Source organism: Macaca thibetana, chromosome 5 (genome assembly GCF_024542745.1).
Source record: "Macaca thibetana thibetana isolate TM-01 chromosome 5, ASM2454274v1, whole genome shotgun sequence".
Taxonomy (NCBI): Eukaryota; Metazoa; Chordata; class Mammalia; order Primates; family Cercopithecidae; genus Macaca; species Macaca thibetana.
The window spans coordinates 182,708,421-182,726,969 of record NC_065582.1 but is presented as its reverse complement, the minus strand read 5'-3'; the positions used below and the strand labels follow the sequence as shown (position 1 = coordinate 182,726,969).

General features: G+C 43.6%; 1 protein-coding gene across 2 annotated transcripts in view; it reads left to right on the top strand.

The window, feature by feature from the left end:
• Positions 1-18,549, top strand: part of HTT (huntingtin) — a 165,940-nt gene that overhangs the window by 32,915 nt on the left and 114,476 nt on the right. For both annotated transcript variants that reach the window (XM_050792246.1, XM_050792247.1), the window contains 5 exons: positions 748-886; positions 9,442-9,583; positions 10,185-10,363; positions 15,257-15,461; positions 16,922-16,969. In XM_050792246.1, coding sequence (XP_050648203.1) covers positions 748-886; positions 9,442-9,583; positions 10,185-10,363; positions 15,257-15,461; positions 16,922-16,969 — 713 coding nt within the window. The remainder of the gene's footprint in view (positions 1-747; positions 887-9,441; positions 9,584-10,184; positions 10,364-15,256; positions 15,462-16,921; positions 16,970-18,549) is intronic.

Below are 18,549 nucleotides of genomic sequence, written 5' to 3'. Positions count from 1 at the left end.
TACACATTCTGCTTTTCTTCTCCCCTCACAATACCATTTATAATTCTCCTTTTTCAGGAAAGCTTTATTTCCATTAAAACATTTTTGTTTTTAAAATGGTATTTTCTTACACTATTATTTTCTAATTAAAAATGAGTATTTTGGCAGGGCGTGGTGGCTCACCCTTGTAATCCTAGCACTTTGGGAGGCCCAGACGGGCGGATCACAAGGTCAGGAGGTAGAGACCATCCTGGCTAACATGGTGAAACCCCGTCTCTACTAAAAATACAAAAAAAAATTAGGCGAGTGTGGTGGTGGGCGCCTGTAGTCCCAGCTACGTGGGAGGCTGAAGCAGGAGAATGGTGTGAACCCGGGAGGCGGAGCTTGCAGTGAGCCGAGATCACGCCACCGCACTCCAGCCTGGGCGACAGAGCGAGACTCTGTCTCAAAAAAAAATAAAAATAAAAAAAAATAAATAAATAAAAAGTAAAAAAAAAAGAGTATTTTAAGAAGTATTACGATTTACTGCAAATAATTTTTAAACCCAGCCTTTTAGATCCTCTGTGATCATAAGAGAAATGAAGGATGTCTCCTGACACTTGAGCTTCATCCACATTTCATTCTCTCGTTCTTTCAGCTGAGCTTTGCCCATCCCCATTAGGGACCGTTTGGCATATGAAACTGGCTTTTCCCCAACAGGGAATGAATTGCTTCTATTTCTCCTGAAGGAGAGCTGGAGGAATGACTTGCGTTCTTTTGCATACACAGGCCTTACCTGGTGAACCTTCTGCCGTGCCTAAGTCGAACAAGCAAGAGACCCGAGGAATCAGTCCAGGAGACCTTGGCTGCAGCTGTTCCCAAAATTATGGCTTCTTTCGGCAATTTTGCAAATGACAATGAAATTAAGGTACGATTATTGCCTCAGATCACAAACATGTGAGTGACGCTGTGAGTGAGTCTGTGGAGGGTTACGGCTTCTGAGCAGGGAGTCATGTGGGAGCGCTTCTTAGAGTACGTTGTATGTCGTAATTTAGACTACCGTCATTTGTGTTATTTTTGAGGCACCTAAAGACTTCTTTCCACTTCTGATTTCTTACTGTGGGGTGAAGAGTTGAATTGGGAGATGGTTTATAGATGCACATTCAAAAGGCATATTTCCAGAGCAGATTGGTTTTCAGTGTATTAGAGTGACTGTTTAACCTAGCTGTGGAAAGATGGCTGTGCCAGGACTGCAGGTAGGAGAAAGCTCACTGACGAGGCCTTGTGGGTCTGAACATCCTGCAGCTATCAGGGCCTGTTGGCTCCCTGTTGTGCATTCCAACAAACCACCTTCAAACCCACTTTAGTGTTTGTTTATAATGTCCAGAAATAGTGACCCTGTCACATGCGCTACAGATTACAGGATTCCTAGCCTCTTCCTTTTTGGTGGGTCAGTCCTGGGTTTGAGCCCAAGTGGCCCTCTTGGAAGGTGATGATACACAGTGGGTAGAGTGGAATCAGATGGACTTGGATTAGAATTCTGTCCGCTTTACTGGTTCTTTTCCTCTAGGCAAACTATCCAACAGCTCTAAGCTATTTCCTTCGTATTCTGAAAACTAAGCCTTAATGGGACCCATATCGGGCAATTCTGAGAGTGAAATAAATGAATATGTGTTAGCGTGTAGCATAGTCGCCCACAGGAAGGGCTTAGATGTTAGCTGCTACTGCTCTTATTAGCTGAATGACTTGGAATAAAGTGTTAGCCTCTCTCATGTTTTTTTCTCTGAGCTTTGAAGTTTTCTTGTTAATACTAAGGAGATATTCAAACTAGTCATGGGGTTTTGGAATGACGAAGGGAGATCATGAATCTAAAGAATTTAGTGTGGTAATTCATCATGCTCAGTAAATGGTAGCTGCTGCTTGCTGTTATTTTTATTACCATCTCTTTGGAGTGGGAGTAGGTCTCCTTTGTGGTCAGAGGCTGTGAGAGCTCCGCAGCGCCAGTCTGCCCATCAGTACACTGGGCTCTGATGAAGGCAGTTCCCTCTGTGGTATCTCTGGCTGTCAGAGCTCAGATGATAGATGGTGTTTTTGTACTCTCAGTTCTCATCATTTTCATGATTTCGATCACCATTTGAGTATGATGATGCTAACACTTTGTTGAATATAGAGTCCATTAATTACTTCCTTCCTGAACCTTAGGTATTTAAAAAAATCTATTCTGCTACCTCTCTGCTCATTTATGATTATTCAGATTTATTATCAAGAGCCTGGTACAGTGGCTTGTGCCTATAATTGTAGCTACATGGGAAGCTGAGGTAGGAGGATTGCTGGAGGCCAGGAGTTTGAGACCAGCCTGGGTAACATGGTGAGACCCTATCGCTAAAAAATGAAAAAAGTTAGCTGGGCATGATGGCACGTGCCTGTGGTCCTAGCTACTCAGGAGACTGAGGCAGGAGGATTGCTTGAGCCCAGGAGTTGGAGTTCGAGGCTATACTGAGCTGTGATTGTGCCACCACACTCTGGGATGGGTGGCAAAAGAAGATGCCATTTCTTCAAAACAAAACAAAACAAAAAAAGGTATTATCGGTGAAATTCAATAGTACCAACAGGATTATAAACAAAGATAGTTCTCTTCCTACTTTTTCTCTTAATCCTTGTGTCTCAGAGGCAAACATAACTCTTAGTGTTTCTTCCAATATTTACTTCCACATTTCTTTCTCTCTTTCTCTCTTTCTCTCTTTCTTTCTCTTTCTTTCTTTCTTTCTTTCTTTCTTTCTTTCTTTCTTTCTTTTTTCTTTTCTTTTCTTTTCTTTTCTTTTCTTTTCTTTTCTTTTCTTTTCTTTCTTCCTTTCTTCCTTTCTTTCCTTTCTTTCCTTTCTTTCCCTCCCTTCCCTCCCTCCCTCCCTCCTTTCCTTTCCTTTCCTTTCCTTTTCCTTTTCCTTTTCCTTTTCCTTTTTCCTTTTCCTGTTTCCTGTTTCCTGTTTCCTCTTTCCTCTTTCCTCTTTCCTCTTTCCTCTTTCCCCTTTCCCCTTTCCCCTTTCCCCTTTCCCCTTTCCCCTTTCCCCTTTCCCCTTTCCCCTTTCCCCTTTCCCCTTTCCTTTCCTTTCCTTTCCTTTCCATGGAGTTTTGCTCTTGTTGCCCGGGCTGGAGTACAATGACATGATCTTGGCTCATCACAACCTCCGCCTCCCGGGTTCAAGTGATTCTCCTGCCTCAATCTCCTGAGTAGCTGGGATTACAGGCACGCACCACCATGCTCGGCTAATTTTGTATTTTTAGTAGAGACGGGGTTTCTCCAGATTGGTCAGGCTGGTCTCAAACTCCTGACCTCAGGTTATCCACCCACTTCAGCCTCCCAAAGTGCTGGGATTACAGGCATGAGCCACTGCACCCGGCAACTTCCACATTTCTCAGTAACATGCTTCTACTGCTTTTTTTTTTTTTTTTTTCAATTTTAGACATTTTTTACTTTCACACTATAATTCTATCAGAATTCAGTATGTACATTATTATACCTAAGTAAATAGTCATGGTTGGTTGTGTATTATATTTCTTTGTATTTCTTATTTGATGAGAGAGCTGTGTTTTTTGCTGTGGGTTGAAACTGTGGAGAGAGGACATGGGGAGGGGAAGGAAGACAGACGAAGTTGGTGACTGTACCTTCCTGGCCATAGCTGGGTTCTCAGCACCCTGGGATCTGCTGATCACCTGCTCGTAGGCCAAGCCCCTAGCGAAGTTCTAGGTGACCCAGTGCTGGGGATGGGGGGGTCACCTGCAAGGTCTAGTCATGGAGGTGGGGGCTACAGTGTTGGCTTGTGCTGGGGCCAGCATCCTTAGGAATGCATCTTGGAGGAGGAGGAGACAGCCACCCACTTCTTGACTGGGGCCTTCAGCAGTGCCAGCTTCTTGGGCAGACTGGTGCTGGCTTTCATCACCACATCGTGTTCAATCTTCTTCCAGATCCTGACTTCTAGGTTCACCTTTCCTTAGACCCCGGTTCCTTTCAGAGGCTGTCGCTCTGCCTTGCTCTTTGCTGGCTTGTGCCTTGATTATATGTCTTTGTACAACTTTTTGTTTTCCTGGAGTTAATCCTCACATCTGTTTTCCTAGAGTGAATCGTTACCTTTATATCACTTGCTTATTATTCTTTGACCTTTTTTTCTTCTCACACCTTCCAACTTCTTTGTAAAATGTGTTTAGTACAATTTTTCATGACAGGTAATTTACCAAATCAGTTTTTCCCCAGTGCAGTCATCCATCTTGAGTTACCCAGCTCACTGCCCCAGTCTGGGCGGATTGCTCTTCAGGTCTGTTGTACACTTGTATCCTAGGACTTCTCTTTGCCATCAGCCTGGAATTTCCTTTGCAGTTCTCCTGTTGGATGCCCAGTTCCTACATGCCATATGTTTATCTTTCTATCCTCTAGTAGCTTTGTGAGAGAAGATGAATGGGAGGTAAATTGTTTGAAGTTTTGCATTCATAAAAATGCCATTTTTTCTCGCGTACACTTGGCTGAGTATAGTGTTCTGGGGTAGAAATCATTTTTCCTCAGAAATGTGAAGTCTTTCCCTGTTGTCTTAAAGTCTCCAACATAACCCAATTCCTTAACCCATGAATGTGCTTTTCTCTGGAAGCTTTCCATTTTTGGGGAGGTGAAGTGCTAGGTACTTAGTAGGCCTTTTATTTTTTATTTTTATTTGTTTTTTGAGGCAGAGTCTCACTTTGTCGCCCAGGCTGGAGTGCAGTGGCATGATCTCGGCTCACTACAAGCTCTGCCTCCCAGGTTCACGCCATTCTCCTGTCTCAGCCTCCAAGTAGCTGGGACTACAGGCGCACACCACCATGCCCGGCTAGTTTTTTTTTTGTATTTTTAGTGGAGACGGGGTTTCACCGTGTTAGCCAGGATGGTCTCGATCTCCTGACCTCGTAATCCGCCCGCCTCGGCCTCCCAAAGTGCTGGGATTACAGGCGTGAGCCACCGCGCCCAGCCAGTAGGCCTTTTAATTTGGAAACTTATATACTTCAGTTCTGGGAAAATTTTCTTACATTTCTCTGATAAATTCTTGCCTTTTATTTTCTGTGTTCTCTCCTTCTGAAATTAGTTAGTTGGATGTTGGTCCTCCTGGGTTGACTCACATCTTACCTTTTTCTTTTTCTGGTACTTTTTAGATATCCATCTCAAACTCTTCTATTCAGTGTTATGTTTTTAACTTCTTTCTTTTCTTTGTCTCTTGATGGGGTCTTGCTTTGTTGCCCAGGTTGAGGTGCAGTGGTGCAATCATAGCTCACTGCAGCCTCCAACTCCTGGGCTCAAGCAGCCGTTCTGCCTTAGCCTCCCAAGTAGTTGGGACTACAGGTATGCACCACCATGTCCAGCTATTTTCTTTACTTTCTTTCTTTTTTTTTTTGAGATGGAGTGCCGCTCTGTTACCCAGGCTGGAGTGCAGTGATGCGATTTTGGCTCACTTAAGCCTCTGCCTCCCAGGTTCAAGCAATTCTCCTGCCTCAGCCTCCTAAGTAGCTGGGATTACAGGTGTGCACCACCATGCCCGGCTAATTTTTGTATTTTTAGTAGAGACGGGGTTTCGCCATGTTGGCCAGGCTGGTCTCAAACACCTGACCTCAGGTGATCCACCTGCCTCAGCCTCCCACAGTTCTGGGATTACAGGCGTGAGCCCATCATTAGATCTTTAAATACTAGTATCTGTAAGTCTTTTCCTCTTGAGTCAGCCAGTATCCCTGGAAGGAAATTCCTCATTTTCCTGCTTGGAGACTATAAGCTTGGCTGTGTTTATCCTGCAACCGGGGACTGGAAGGGGATGGAAGGGGACTGACACTGTTGCTGGTCAGGGCGCCCTCTTTTTGTTTTCTGTATGCATCTCACATCTGTCCTCAGTTATGTAAACCCCTCTTGAGATTATCCCTCTCAGTCTTTGCTGGAGGTGGGGAAGGGGCTGCTTCCTGGGCTGCCTTGGATTGGAGGGGAGACCTCAGGCGAGTGGGTGGGAATTTGCCCAAGGAGCCATGAGACAAGCCACTGTTTCACCCTCTCCGTCCCTCCACTTTCAGATGTATGTGGTGCCTCCAAAGCCCGAGTGCTTCTTGGAGTTCTGTGGCTTGAATAAGCTTGCTTTTCACTGGTATCCCTCATACCTTCTCCCCCATCCCCAGCAAAGCTTGCATTTGAACTTCTTCCCATGGGCTAACAAATCAGTCAGTTATGTAGCCCTTGTTACTTTTTAGCTTCCGAAGTTTTGTTGACACCCGTAGTCTGCTAGTGTCCCTGTTCTGTTCTTTCTGTCCGTGTACATTTATGCTTTATACAACTTCTTTACATGATTTTCGTGGGGTTTCTGGGTAGCAGAGCTTCACATGTTCAATCCAGCATGTTGGATTAGAAGTCTCCCACCCTCTGGTGTATTCTCATTCTCAGAATTACCTGCCAAACACCGATACTCCCTTGTTTTTCCTTTTCCTGACAGGAAATGTACATACCAGACAGGACAGAAATCATTAGTGTATCCCTTGGTGAATAACCACAAAGTGATCTTACCCTCGTAACCACCACCCAGGTCAAGACAGAGTATTACCAGCACTCAGAAGCCTCACCCCCATCCTCCCATCACTGCTTCTTCCTTCCTCCCCAAGGTCATGATTGTCCTGGCTTCTAATGCCAGAGTCTGTTTTTAAATTCTGTGTACATAGACCATATAGTATGTATTCTTTTTGTCTGGTTTCTTTTGCTCGACAGTAATTTCTTAAGAGTCTTCTATATTATCGTGTGTATTAGTAGTTCCTGTAGTTTTAGGAGCTTCATAGCATTCCATTGTAGGTATATACCACAGTTTATTCATTGTATTATCACTGGGTTGTTTCTAGTTCTTGGCTATTGCGAGCAATGCTACTGTGACCACTCTCAGGTGTTTTTTTTGGATCACATGTGCAGGTTTCCATCATGCGCAGCTAGAGGTGGAGTTGTTGGGTGATAGGGTGTATGCACGTCAGCTGCAGCAGAAACTGCCAAATAGCTTTCCTGAGTGCTTGTACCAGCTCACCCTTTGGTTGCTGCGTATGGGGACTCCGGGAGCTCTGGTCCTCGCTAGCACTTGGAATTGCTGATGCTTTTACTTTTAGCCTTCCTGATGGGTATTTTCTGGAATCACATTATGATTTTAATTTCCGTTCCTTAAAGTACCCTTGACTCTGAAGTTTAATGATTAATGCATCTCTTCCTTTTTGAAGTACTCTGAAAGGTATGTTGTGCATGTGTTGAAAACTGGAGCTATCTAGTCTAAAATACAGTGTACCTCCTCCCTGTTTGAAGAGTTGTAGCATGGCCTCGGGGCCTCCTGTTAGGTGCCTTGGAGAAGGGATTCTTGGGATTGTAGAGATTAGACCTGAGGAGGCCCCTTGGAGCTCTCAGACTAAATTTTATTCTTTATTATTCCAAACTATTTAAGCTCACCGTGTGCTGACTCATCATAATAATGAGTAGCTCTCATTGTGCTTGTATATTTGGACCAATAGAATGATTTTTTTTTTTTTGAGACATAGTCTTGCTCTGTCACCTAGGCTGGAGTGCAATGGCACAATCTTGGCTCACTGCAGCCTCTGCCTCCCAGGTTCAAGCGATTCTTGTGCCTCAGCTTCTCGAGTAGCTGGGACTGCAGGTGTGTACCACCATGCCTGGCTAATGTTTGTATTTTTAGTAGAAACGGGGTTTCACCATGTTGGCCAAGTTGGTCTCAAACTCCTCAAGTGATCTACCCGCTTAAGCCTCCCAAAGTGCTGGGATTACAGGCGTGAGCCGCTGCACTTGGCCAAAGTAGTTTTTTAAGATGTGAATATCTTTTCTTGCAGCTAAAAAAGTTTGTCAGAGATAATTCTACTTTATTCTCCAGGTGGTTTTTCAGGGAGAAATTGGAGGCAGTAAACCACGGGGGGAGTCCTGTGGCTTGGTGGGTGGGTGGGGGAGGTGTGGCTGGGGTGGGGAGAAGTCCTGTGGCTCGGTGGGTTTGGGGGGAGCTGTGGCTGGGGTGGGGAGAAGTCTTGTGGCTGGGGTGGGGAGAAGTCCTGTGGCTTGGTGGGTGGTGGGGGAGCTGTGGCTGGGGTGGGGAGAAGTCCTGTGGCTCGGTGGGTGGTGGGGGAGCTGTGGCTGGGGTGGGGAGAAGTCCTGTGGCTCGGTGGGTGGTGGGGGAGCTGTGGCTGGGGTGGGGAGAAGTCCTGTGGCTCGGTGGGTGGTGGGGGAGCTGTGGCTGGGGTGGGGAGAAGTCCTGTGGCTCGGTGGGTGGTGGGGGAGCTGTGGCTGGGGTGGGGAGAAGTCCTGTGGCTCGGTGGGTGGTGGGGGAGCTGTGGCTGGGGTGGGGAGAAGTCCTGTGGCTCAGTGGGTAGGGGGGAGCTGTGGCTGGGGTGGGGAGAAGTCCTGTGGCTCAGTGGGTGGGGGGGAGCTGTGGCTGGGGTGGGGAGAAGTCCTGTGGCTTGGTGGGTGGTGGGGGAGCTGTGGCTGGGGTGGGGAGAAGTCTTGTGGCTGGGGTGGGGGGCAGTCCTGTGGCTGGTGTCTCATCATGTGCCTAACAGTGTCCAGAGGTCTCGTGTAAATTCCCTGGGAGTCGATAAGCCTCTGAGAAACAGATGATGCTAACCACGCTGTGGAAGAGAAACTTGTTTATAAATCAGATGTCCGTTACTGGTTTACTGCTTGTTTGCCCAGGCATAGCTCCGACAGAGTCCCCGACTCATAGTGATTGCTCAGTGCGTGCTGAACAATGATTGGAATCAAGTCATGGCTCAGAGCATAGTTTTGAATAATGGGAAATGGATGTTCTTAGGTAACATAGTCACCAAGATAATGCGACTAGATGAGTCACCCCTTTTCAATTTTAGGATATTTTTATCAAGATTTAAGTGGTCATCATTAGAATTATAGCAGTTTCTCCTTTGGATTGTTCTAGAGGCCCAGTGAGAAAGTATTCCCTAATTTCTCAGGAGAACAGTTGTGGGTAGTGTGCTGTCATGTCCAGTTAAATTGCAGACGTTTCCGGTTGAAGATATTCCAGTCCTGAGAACTTTGTGACATTAGCAGGACTTTTACAAGCCATCTCTTAGGGTGGGGCATTACTGTAGTTGGCTGGTACTCTTTTCTCCTTAACTTTGTCATTTGTTGATTTTTTTTTTTTAACTGTCCCCAAACACTGTGGGCAGACAGTATCTAGAATTGAGGCCTCCACCCCTGCAGAGAGAACATGGATGCTGAGCAGTCCCCGAGTGAAGATTATAAAGAAGCAAATAGAGTACACGTGTCTGTGAACTGTTCTTGAGTCTCCCAAATTCGGGGTACTTCTGTTCAGCTATAGGAAAAGCCTCAAACTGTTTATACTTTGCAAGAATTGGAAACTTCTAATTCAAGTTAAGTTTTACGGAATGCATGGTAAGCTTCATAGGAGCTTCATCTTTTATCTGCTTGGACTTTTGCTTCTATAGGTTTTGTTAAAGGCCTTCATAGCGAACCTGAAGTCAAGCTCCCCCACTATTCGGCGGACAGCTGCTGGATCAGCAGTGAGCATCTGCCAGCACTCAAGAAGGACACAGTATTTCTATAGCTGGCTACTAAATGTGCTCTTAGGTAAGGTGGAGGCATACAGGTGGAAGGGTCTCCAGCATGTATTCATGATAGACCTTTGAAATAATTAAAATCAGATGATCCCTCAGCTTCTAGACCAGGCTATTTGGCACTGGTTGACTGAATGTGAACTGCATTGGGACTGCTGTGAGCACGCATGGGTCTCTGTGACCCTGCAGATGCAGCCATGCCCAGGGACACCTAGCTGGGCAGTGGGTGTGGGCTGGTGTGAGCCCTGCCTGCCACCCAGGGCCTGGTCCTCCGTCTGTGCCGGCCCTGACTACGGTGAGTCTGTGAGGCTTGAGACTGTGCCTTGGGTCCCTGTGGGTTCTCTGTAGGTCAGTTGACAGTTTCTCCTGTTGTTTGGGTAACTGTGGAAATGAACACTGGCAAGTGCTGAAGTGAGCACTGGACGCGTGATATGGACCCTGCCAAGCCAGGGATATGGGTGTGTAGCCACTCCCAGTGGGCCTCATGGTGTACTCGTTCACGGTCATGTTTGTGCCATATTGATCTCTTGGGATCTCTTCTTTTTTAACAAATTAAGCGGGGAATCTCCAAACAGTGAGTTGGATGTTAAGATATCTTGCTGCTGCCCCCACAGGCTTACTGGTTCCTGTCGAGGAGGAGCACTCCACCCTGCTGATTCTTGGCGTGCTGCTCACCCTGAGGTATTTGGTGCCCTTGCTGCAGCAGCAGGTCAAGGATACAAGCCTGAAAGGCAGCTTCGGAGTGACACGGAAAGAAATGGAGGTCTCTCCTTCTGCAGAGCAGCTTGTCCAGGTAGGAGCACAGGGTTTACTCTAGGCCTGGCATGTGAACAACTGACATTCGAAGAACTGATTACTTTGGAAGAGAAGCGGCAGAACCGAGGGTTAGAGGTGTGGACTCTGGAGCTGTGCTGCTCGGTTCCGACCCTAGGTGCTGACCTCTAGCTGCCTTCCTTCTGTATGTCATTGTCACCGTGAGTCAGATGCAGGTGATGCCTCTTCAGGTGCCACTCTGTTTCTAAAACCAGAGGTCACGATATGTGTTCATACACCCAGTAAATACTGATTGAGCACCCACTGTGTGCTCGGGTCTGGGGTAGGTGCTGGGGGTCCTGTGGTGAATATTTCCGCTGCAGCCTCTGCCCCGTGGAGCCTGTGGCCTGGTGCACTGGTCGAGGCAGGGTGGTATGCCCCCTCAGGGAGGTGGGGACGTGGTCCTTCGGGGTGTCAGAACAAAATGTTGGAACTTCTCTTTCCAATGCAGAGAAACCCTGCAGTAATTCTAATGTACTGTGATTGGCAGTTGACTTCAGTTCTTTGTAGCGTGCTTACTCAGGTTATTTTCACTAACTGTGTAACAGTGCAGCCTCATTTTAAGCAATTGAATTTTTTGAACTTTACTTAAAATATTAGGTCAGGGTTTTTATTGTGCTTAACATGTGCCATTTAGCTAAATTTTGTAGGATATAAAATTGTAAGTGACTTAAAATGATTCTTGCATAGAATCATGAATTGAAGATAATGCTAATAATTTAAGCACTGAGTTAGGTAGTGTTTGTGAAGTGCTTAGAATGCTTCCTGGCACATGTGAAGGCCATGTAAGTGCTGCTTATTGATAAACAGCTGAGCAAGAGTGAACTCTAAGAAATGAATGGGGCTGAGAGTTCTATTCCATCCAGCTGCCCTTTGGTTATTTTACAGAATAAAAGCAGAGTCTCATGGGATATGACATTTAATTATATTTCCTTCACAAAAAACACTGCTGAATATTTTGTGGAGTAAAAAGGGTGTAGCCATGGCAATAATACATTTAAAATATAGTTTATTTCATCTTTACCTTACCTGTTTTTTTTTTTTAAGCTAGCTTTATGTTGAGAATTGCATACATGCAAAAGTATCAAGTCATGACCAGTTACATTTCATTTATAATCCTACTTCTCCCTTTTTTTTTTTTATTATTTGGAAGCAAACCACAATCATCCTCTTACTTCATCTATAGGTATTTCAGTATCTCTATAGATGAGGACTCTTTTTTATTTTTAAAACTTAATGATGGTCAGGCACAGTGGCTCATGCCTGTATGTAGTCCCAGAACTTTGGGAGGCCAAGGCGGGCAGATCACTTGAGCCTAGGAGTTTGAGACCAGCCTGGGAAACATGGTGAAACCCCATGTCATTAAAAAAAAAAAACAAAATCAGCCAAGTGTGGTGATGCATGCCTGTAGTCCCAGCTACTTGGGAGGCTGAGATGGGGGGATCACATGAGCCTGGAAGGTCGAGGCTGCAGTAAGCCATGATTGTACCACTGCACTCCAGCCTGGTTGATGGAGCAAGATTCTGTCTCAAGAAAACAAAACGAAACTCCAAAACAATGTCACAAAACAGTGCCATTGTTAGACCTGAAAATATTAAACATTTCCTACATCAAATACCCACTAACTCATTGTCAATTTTTCTCTCTACTCTTTTGGAATCAGCATATAAATAAAATTGGTTGATAAGGATTGTAAATCTCTTTGATCAACTGGTTCTCCTCCATCCGAATTTTTTTTTCCCTTTAGAGTTCATTTATTGAGAAACCAGATTATTTGTCTTCTAAGTTTTCCTGTGGTCTGATATACTGCTTACATCTCCATTGTGTAAATTAACACCTTTTTCTGTTCTCTGTATTTCCTGTACATCAATAATTGGAGGAAAAACCTGGTCAGATTTAGTGTATATTTTATATCTGAGTTCAGTATTTCGTATATAATATTTTAAGGTAAGTATACTCTTTTAAAAAGTGTTGAGACTATATGCTCAATTTTTTTTAACAGATGCTTTTGAAAAGGCTGCTTGATCATAAAAGTTTAGAGACCATTGGTCTGTTGGGAGAAGCAAATAATTACGAAACAGTTTAGCAAGGTTAAGGTGCACATGGTAGGGCCTGGAGAGGTTCAGTCGTGAGCCGTCACTTATGGGCACGTGGAATCTGACCCGGCACAGAGAGCTGGGAGAAGACAGGAGCTTTATAGACAGAAAACGTGGTCTTTGCCAAGTCCCGGGAGTGAAAGAGTGAGAGAATGCTCACAGCACATGAGTGTGGGTGCGTAGACAGAGCAACGGTGGGTCCTGAAAAGGCCTCCAGGCTTTCTCATAGATTAGCAAGAGTGTTGGTTATGGAGGTCAGAAGGAGGTCGAAACTGTGTTAAATTGGGATTGCAGTAATCCTGGAAGGACAGAGATAGAGGGTGAAGGGGAAAAAAGGGTATGGATGTGAGACTTAATTGCTGATTTTCTTAATACCTTTCTCCAAAGTAAATAAATGATATGGCACATTTTTGAACTAGCAAACTCTAGATATGATTATCTGTATAACATATCTTACTCCATCTTCTTTTGACTAATAACTGTTCTTAATTAAATTACTGTGAGATGTTCAATTCAGCAAATGTAGTTTGGCTAACCATATTTAATTAGAATTTAATATAATCCTAGGCCTGGCCAAACTATTAAGCAAGTGTGGGCAAAATATTGATAATTTTAGATATGCAGGAGCTCAGTTTCTTTCTATGTGTGCTTTTTGAAAAAGAAAGAAATTGAAAAATAGAGGAAGCCCTGAAATCCAAGAAACAAAGTCTCTCATCTAGGCATGCAATAAAAGCGATTCTAGGATGATTGTTGTTCGGCGTGTAGTTTGTTAGAAAACATTCTTCTTGAATAAATAGTATGCCTAAGAAAGTGGGCAGAGGGAAGGCATATGCATATATTATTAACAAGGAGGGAGAAAAAGGCAATTAGTAACCATCCATAGGAGAGCCAGCAAGATTTATAAAGGAAATTTGTGATCCAAGTATGAAGCAAAATAAGATGCATAATAAATTTTAAGCAAGTAATAGATTACAGTAAGAGAACCCATTTGACCATTAATTTTGGGGCATTCTCTTTCAAATGACATGGAGTAGTAATGAAATATTTCTTTCTTTCTGAGTCTAGGTTATTGTGACTGGACTCAGAAAGAAAGATTTCATTATTGCAGTGAATAACATTTTTGAACATTATTCATAAATTATGCAGTGAATAACATTTATGAACACATGATACATAAGATACATACTGTTTATTTTTAATTAAGTTTTTCAGCTCAACTTCTCGGCAGGGAACATTAAATGTAAATAGTGTTACCTAGTAGCATGTAAATGGAAATCTCCATAGTATGAAAGCAGTGCTGTTGCTAACAGAATTTAGGAGGCGACAGATGAGGTGAAGGAAATGTGGGTGCCGATTTCCTTATTACATTGAGAGGAGCCAGGAGATTCTTTGTTCAAAATAGATGGCTTAAGAAGTCAAGGTATAAGCTGATTACCTAGAGCAGGTACCCACAAATGTTTTGTGTAAGGGGCCAGATAGTAAATATTTTCAGTCTTGCAGGCCATTCCAAGTCTGTGGCAACTAGGCCCCACTACCTTCGTAGCACGAAAGCAGCCACAGGCAGCCCATAAACGTGGCTGTGTTCCAGTGAAACTTTATGTACAAAAGCAGGTGCGGGCCAGACCTGACCTGTGTACTGTGGTTTGATGACCTGGGATTCAGGGGTATAGGAGTTGCCATCAGAGGAGCTGAAAGTGAGACTTTTTACTTTATACTCTTCTACACTGTCTGATTTTTTAAAAAAGAAACATATGTATTTTATAATATTGAAGATGGGGTTGGCAAATAGCAAATAAAAATACAGGATGCCAGTGAAATTTGAACTTCAGATAAATTATGAGTAATTTTATGATGTAAGTATATTCCAAATCCTGTGGGACATACACTACAAAATTATTTGTTGTTTCTTTACAATTTAAATTTAACTGGGTGCCCTTGTCTTTTATCTGGCAACTCTAATTAAAGGGAAAAAGAATAAATTCATTATGTTCATATAATGTGATACAGCAGGGGTCCCCAGCCCCCACGCTGCGGAGCGGTATTGGTCCATGGCCTGTTAGGAACTAGGCTGCCCAGCAGGAGGTGAGCAGCAGGTGAGCTGGCATTCCCACCTGAGCTCCGCCTCCTGTCAGATCAGTGGCAGCATTTGATTCTCATAGTGCAAACCCTATTGTGAACAGCACGTGTAAGGGATCTAGATTGTGTGCTCCTTATGAGAGTCTACTGCCTGATGATCTGAGGTACAACAGTCTCATCTTGAAACCATCCCCTGGCCCTGTGGAAAAATTGTCTCCCGTGAAACCAGTCTCTGGTGCCAGAAAGGTTGGGGAGCACTGTGATATAGTATTGAAAGTGCTGATAAATGTGGCTACTGCCTTTAAAATGTCTGGTAGCTCTTTCTCAGTGGCACTCATAATAGTGTTTTTTGATTTTTAAATGTGTGTCAAGCTAACTCTCCCCTCAGTGTATGCTGGACTTTATTTTCCCTTTCCTAGTCACCAGTTTTGGGAAATAGAGATCTTCATTCTCATGCTGCTTCTCTAGTGGAAGTGCTCCATTTATTTTTAAGGAATGAATATAACAATGAAAAAATCATGGGAATTCAGAAAACAACATGGAAGGTAACGATCACATTGGTAGAAGTGATAGGGAAATATTTAGGGGGAGAAATTAAGGTGTAAACTTTGCAAACGAAGTCCTGTTAAAAAAAAAAAAAGTGAAGCTTAGGATGCATTTTATAAACTCTGACCAGAACACCTGTGTTTCTCTGTTTCTAGGTTTATGAACTGACGTTACATCATACACAGCACCAAGACCACAATGTTGTGACCGGAGCCCTGGAGCTGTTGCAGCAGCTCTTCAGAACGCCTCCCCCCGAGCTTCTGCAAGCCCTGACCACAGTGGGGGGCATTGGGCAGCTTACCGCCACTAAGGAGGAGTCTGGTGGCCGAAGCCGTAGTGGGAGTATTGTGGAACTTATAGGCAAGTTATTAGTAAGGTCTACTCTTACAGTTAACTTTTCAGTGATACTAGTTACCCTCTATTGATGATGGGCCTGCCCTGTGCTAAGCAGTCTGCATTGCATCTTCCTTGCCAAAACTTATAATACAGATTTCATCTTTATTTTATAAATAGGGGAGTTGGGCTGGGTGTGGTGGCTCAGGCCTGAAATTTCAGCACTTTGGAAGGATCACTTCAGCCCAGGAGTTTGAGACAGCCTGGCCAAGTGAGACCCTGTCTCTCCAAAAAAAAAAAAACAAAAACTGGGCATGGCGGCACGTGCCTGTAGTCCCAGCTGCTTTGGAGGCTGAGGTGGTAGGATTGCTTAAGCCCAAAAGGTTGAGGCTGCAGTGAGTTGTGATGGCAGCTGCACTGCAGCCTGGTGACCGAGCAAGATGCTGTCTCAACAAAATTTAAAAATCAAAGAAGAGAATTAAAGTTTAGAAGGTTAGGTGGCAAAATGAGGCCACACATTTAAAGCCCCTCCTCCTGATTCTTTCTCTACCTTGACTGCCTCCTGTGGTGGTTCAGTTGCTGAGAAATGAAAACAGTAGGGAAAATAGTTCTAGGATCCTTGTGTTAATTTGCCAGAAATGGCAACTGTAAGTCGTCAGAGGGATGTGAGAGTTCCTTCCTGGCCCGACTTTAGAAAATCCATCTGTCCCCAGCTCTGCATCTGCCTCCACTGCCCAGTCTGCTCCTCTCCATGCGCTTGGGGCTGGGCCCTGTCCCACCATGCAGTGCTGCCCTGGAGCAATGAGCTTAGTGGGTCCTTTCTGGCATGAGAGCTGCCTTTGGGAGCTGGAGTGGGTGGGAATCTCTGAATCCCAGCCTCTACCGCTGGGTCTGGTGCCTAGCAGGCTATGGATAAGCTTTTGCTGACTCTAGCCTCCCCTAGGCCACTGCAGCGTGGTCGGTGTAGTGCACTGCGTGTGCAGCGTGGCCTTTACTCACAGCCTCCACATTAGAGAGAATCTGACTGAAGTCTCGTTGCTGCCTCGTGTGAGCATAAATGTTTGCCGGAACCATGAGCAGGAAATATTAATCTGCCTTGTTTCCTGTCCTTTACACTGAAGAATCTTTTTCTGTGTGGAACGCATGCCTTACAAATAATGAGTGGAAATACTCATCGCTAATGAAAAGTTATACTTGATTGTTAGTCTACCAAATAATCTGAGATTTCTAATACTTTTAATTTGGCTTTTAAAATGCAATTTATCTTAGCTTTTTTGACTTCTTAGGTCATATCTTTAGAACTATGTATTTGAATGTTAATGTAATTTTCATATTGAAATTAAAATGTTGAACTGTGATGTTAAGTGCTTCCTGTGGAAATACATTCACATTTGATTCAACTTTGAATCAAGCTGTTTGAAGATTTTCACATTTCTTCTAGATTTTATCAGCTTGTTACTTTATCTGTCACTTTCTGTGATTTACAGCTGGAGGGGGTTCCTCATGCAGCCCTGTCCTTTCAAGAAAACAAAAAGGTGATTATTTCAGAAATCAGAGTCTTGTGTTGAATCTTACTGATTTCCTTGTATTTCTGTAATGTAATGTATCTTGTATTTCTTGTAATACTGTATTGGACTCTGTGTATGTATATATCTTCTCAGTGGAGTGATTGTATGTGTGAATGTTGCTGGAATCTGATAACAAGGCCTGAATAGTTTTATAGGGTGGCTTTTAACAATTACTTTCATATCAGAATTGCTTTGTCATACATTTTGAATGCATCATAAATTTCTAATGTTCGGGGTCAGCAGACTTTTTCTGTAAAGGGACAGAGTGCAAACATCTTAGCTTTATGAGCCATATGGTCTCTTTTGCAACCATTCAGCTCTGCCCTGTGGCAGGAATGCAGTTGTAGACAATACACGAGCTACTGGCCAGCCATGTTCCAGTAGAACTTTACTTACAGGAACAGGCAGGCTGTAGTTTGCCCATACCTGCCTTAGGGAATGTGTTGTTATATTTTATGAAGTTAACTTACCCTCCCAGTGAATTTTGTTTAGCATTAGTCAGGAATATTATTAAGTAGCTTCTTTTCCAGCCTGGGCAATGTCATGAGACCCGGTCTCTACCGAAACAAGACCAAACAAAAAAACAGCCAGGCATGGTGGCATGTGCCTGTAGCCTCAGCTGCTGTTCTGGAGGCTGAGGCAAGAGGATTGTTTGAGCCCAGGAGTTTGAGGTCACAGTAAGCTGTGATCATGCCACTGCACTCCAGCCTGGGCAACAGAATGAGACCTCGTGTCGTTAAAAAAAACAACAAAAAAAGTTTCCTTTGTTGGACTGTTTTAATTTGGACCTGGTTATCATTTTTCAGCCATATCTAACTTTGTACATATCAGAATGTTCTGATAAAGCTTAACTTTTATTAAAGTGTTTCTGATAGTTTTGGTACACATTATCTTTTGCAATGCCAGTTATTTTCTTTTCCAGTGGGGATTTGCATAGGAAAAAAATTGCTGTCACTTTCTATTTTGAAATCTTAAAAGACTGATCCTTTTTTGTGTCATGATTTGAGTGTTTAATTGAGAGCCTAATGCCTAATATTATTTGCAGTATTGAATGGGATCTTAACAGGAATAACATTCTAGCCTTCATTGAATTAAGTAAACATTTCTTGAAAGAACTTGGAATCTATAATATTTGGGTCATCACAGTATGAGATACTTAATCAAATTTGAGATTTTAGTGAAACATTGTTGAAAAGCCAAAAAGATTCTAGGAAAAATTCATCTCTATATTCTTGAATTAGGAGAGATTTTCGGACCTGTGACTAAGTTACTCTGACACTTGTTTGTTTCTTAGTCACTCTTTCCAGTGGCAGTGAAAAAGAAGATGACTGGTTCACATTGTTGAGATTAGTTTATCCTCTTCTGGCTAGGACATGGGATATATCCTGTCTCTTTTAAGCCCTTTTGGTATTTTTTCCCCCATTTAGAGCTGTGTCTTCAAACTGTTTTGTTATAGCTGGAAAATCCTTTTTTTAAGTGAAATCTGCCCAGATTATAAGACAGATGAAAGTAGAGTTGTGTTGGATATAGGATTAGGGTGCAAGTGG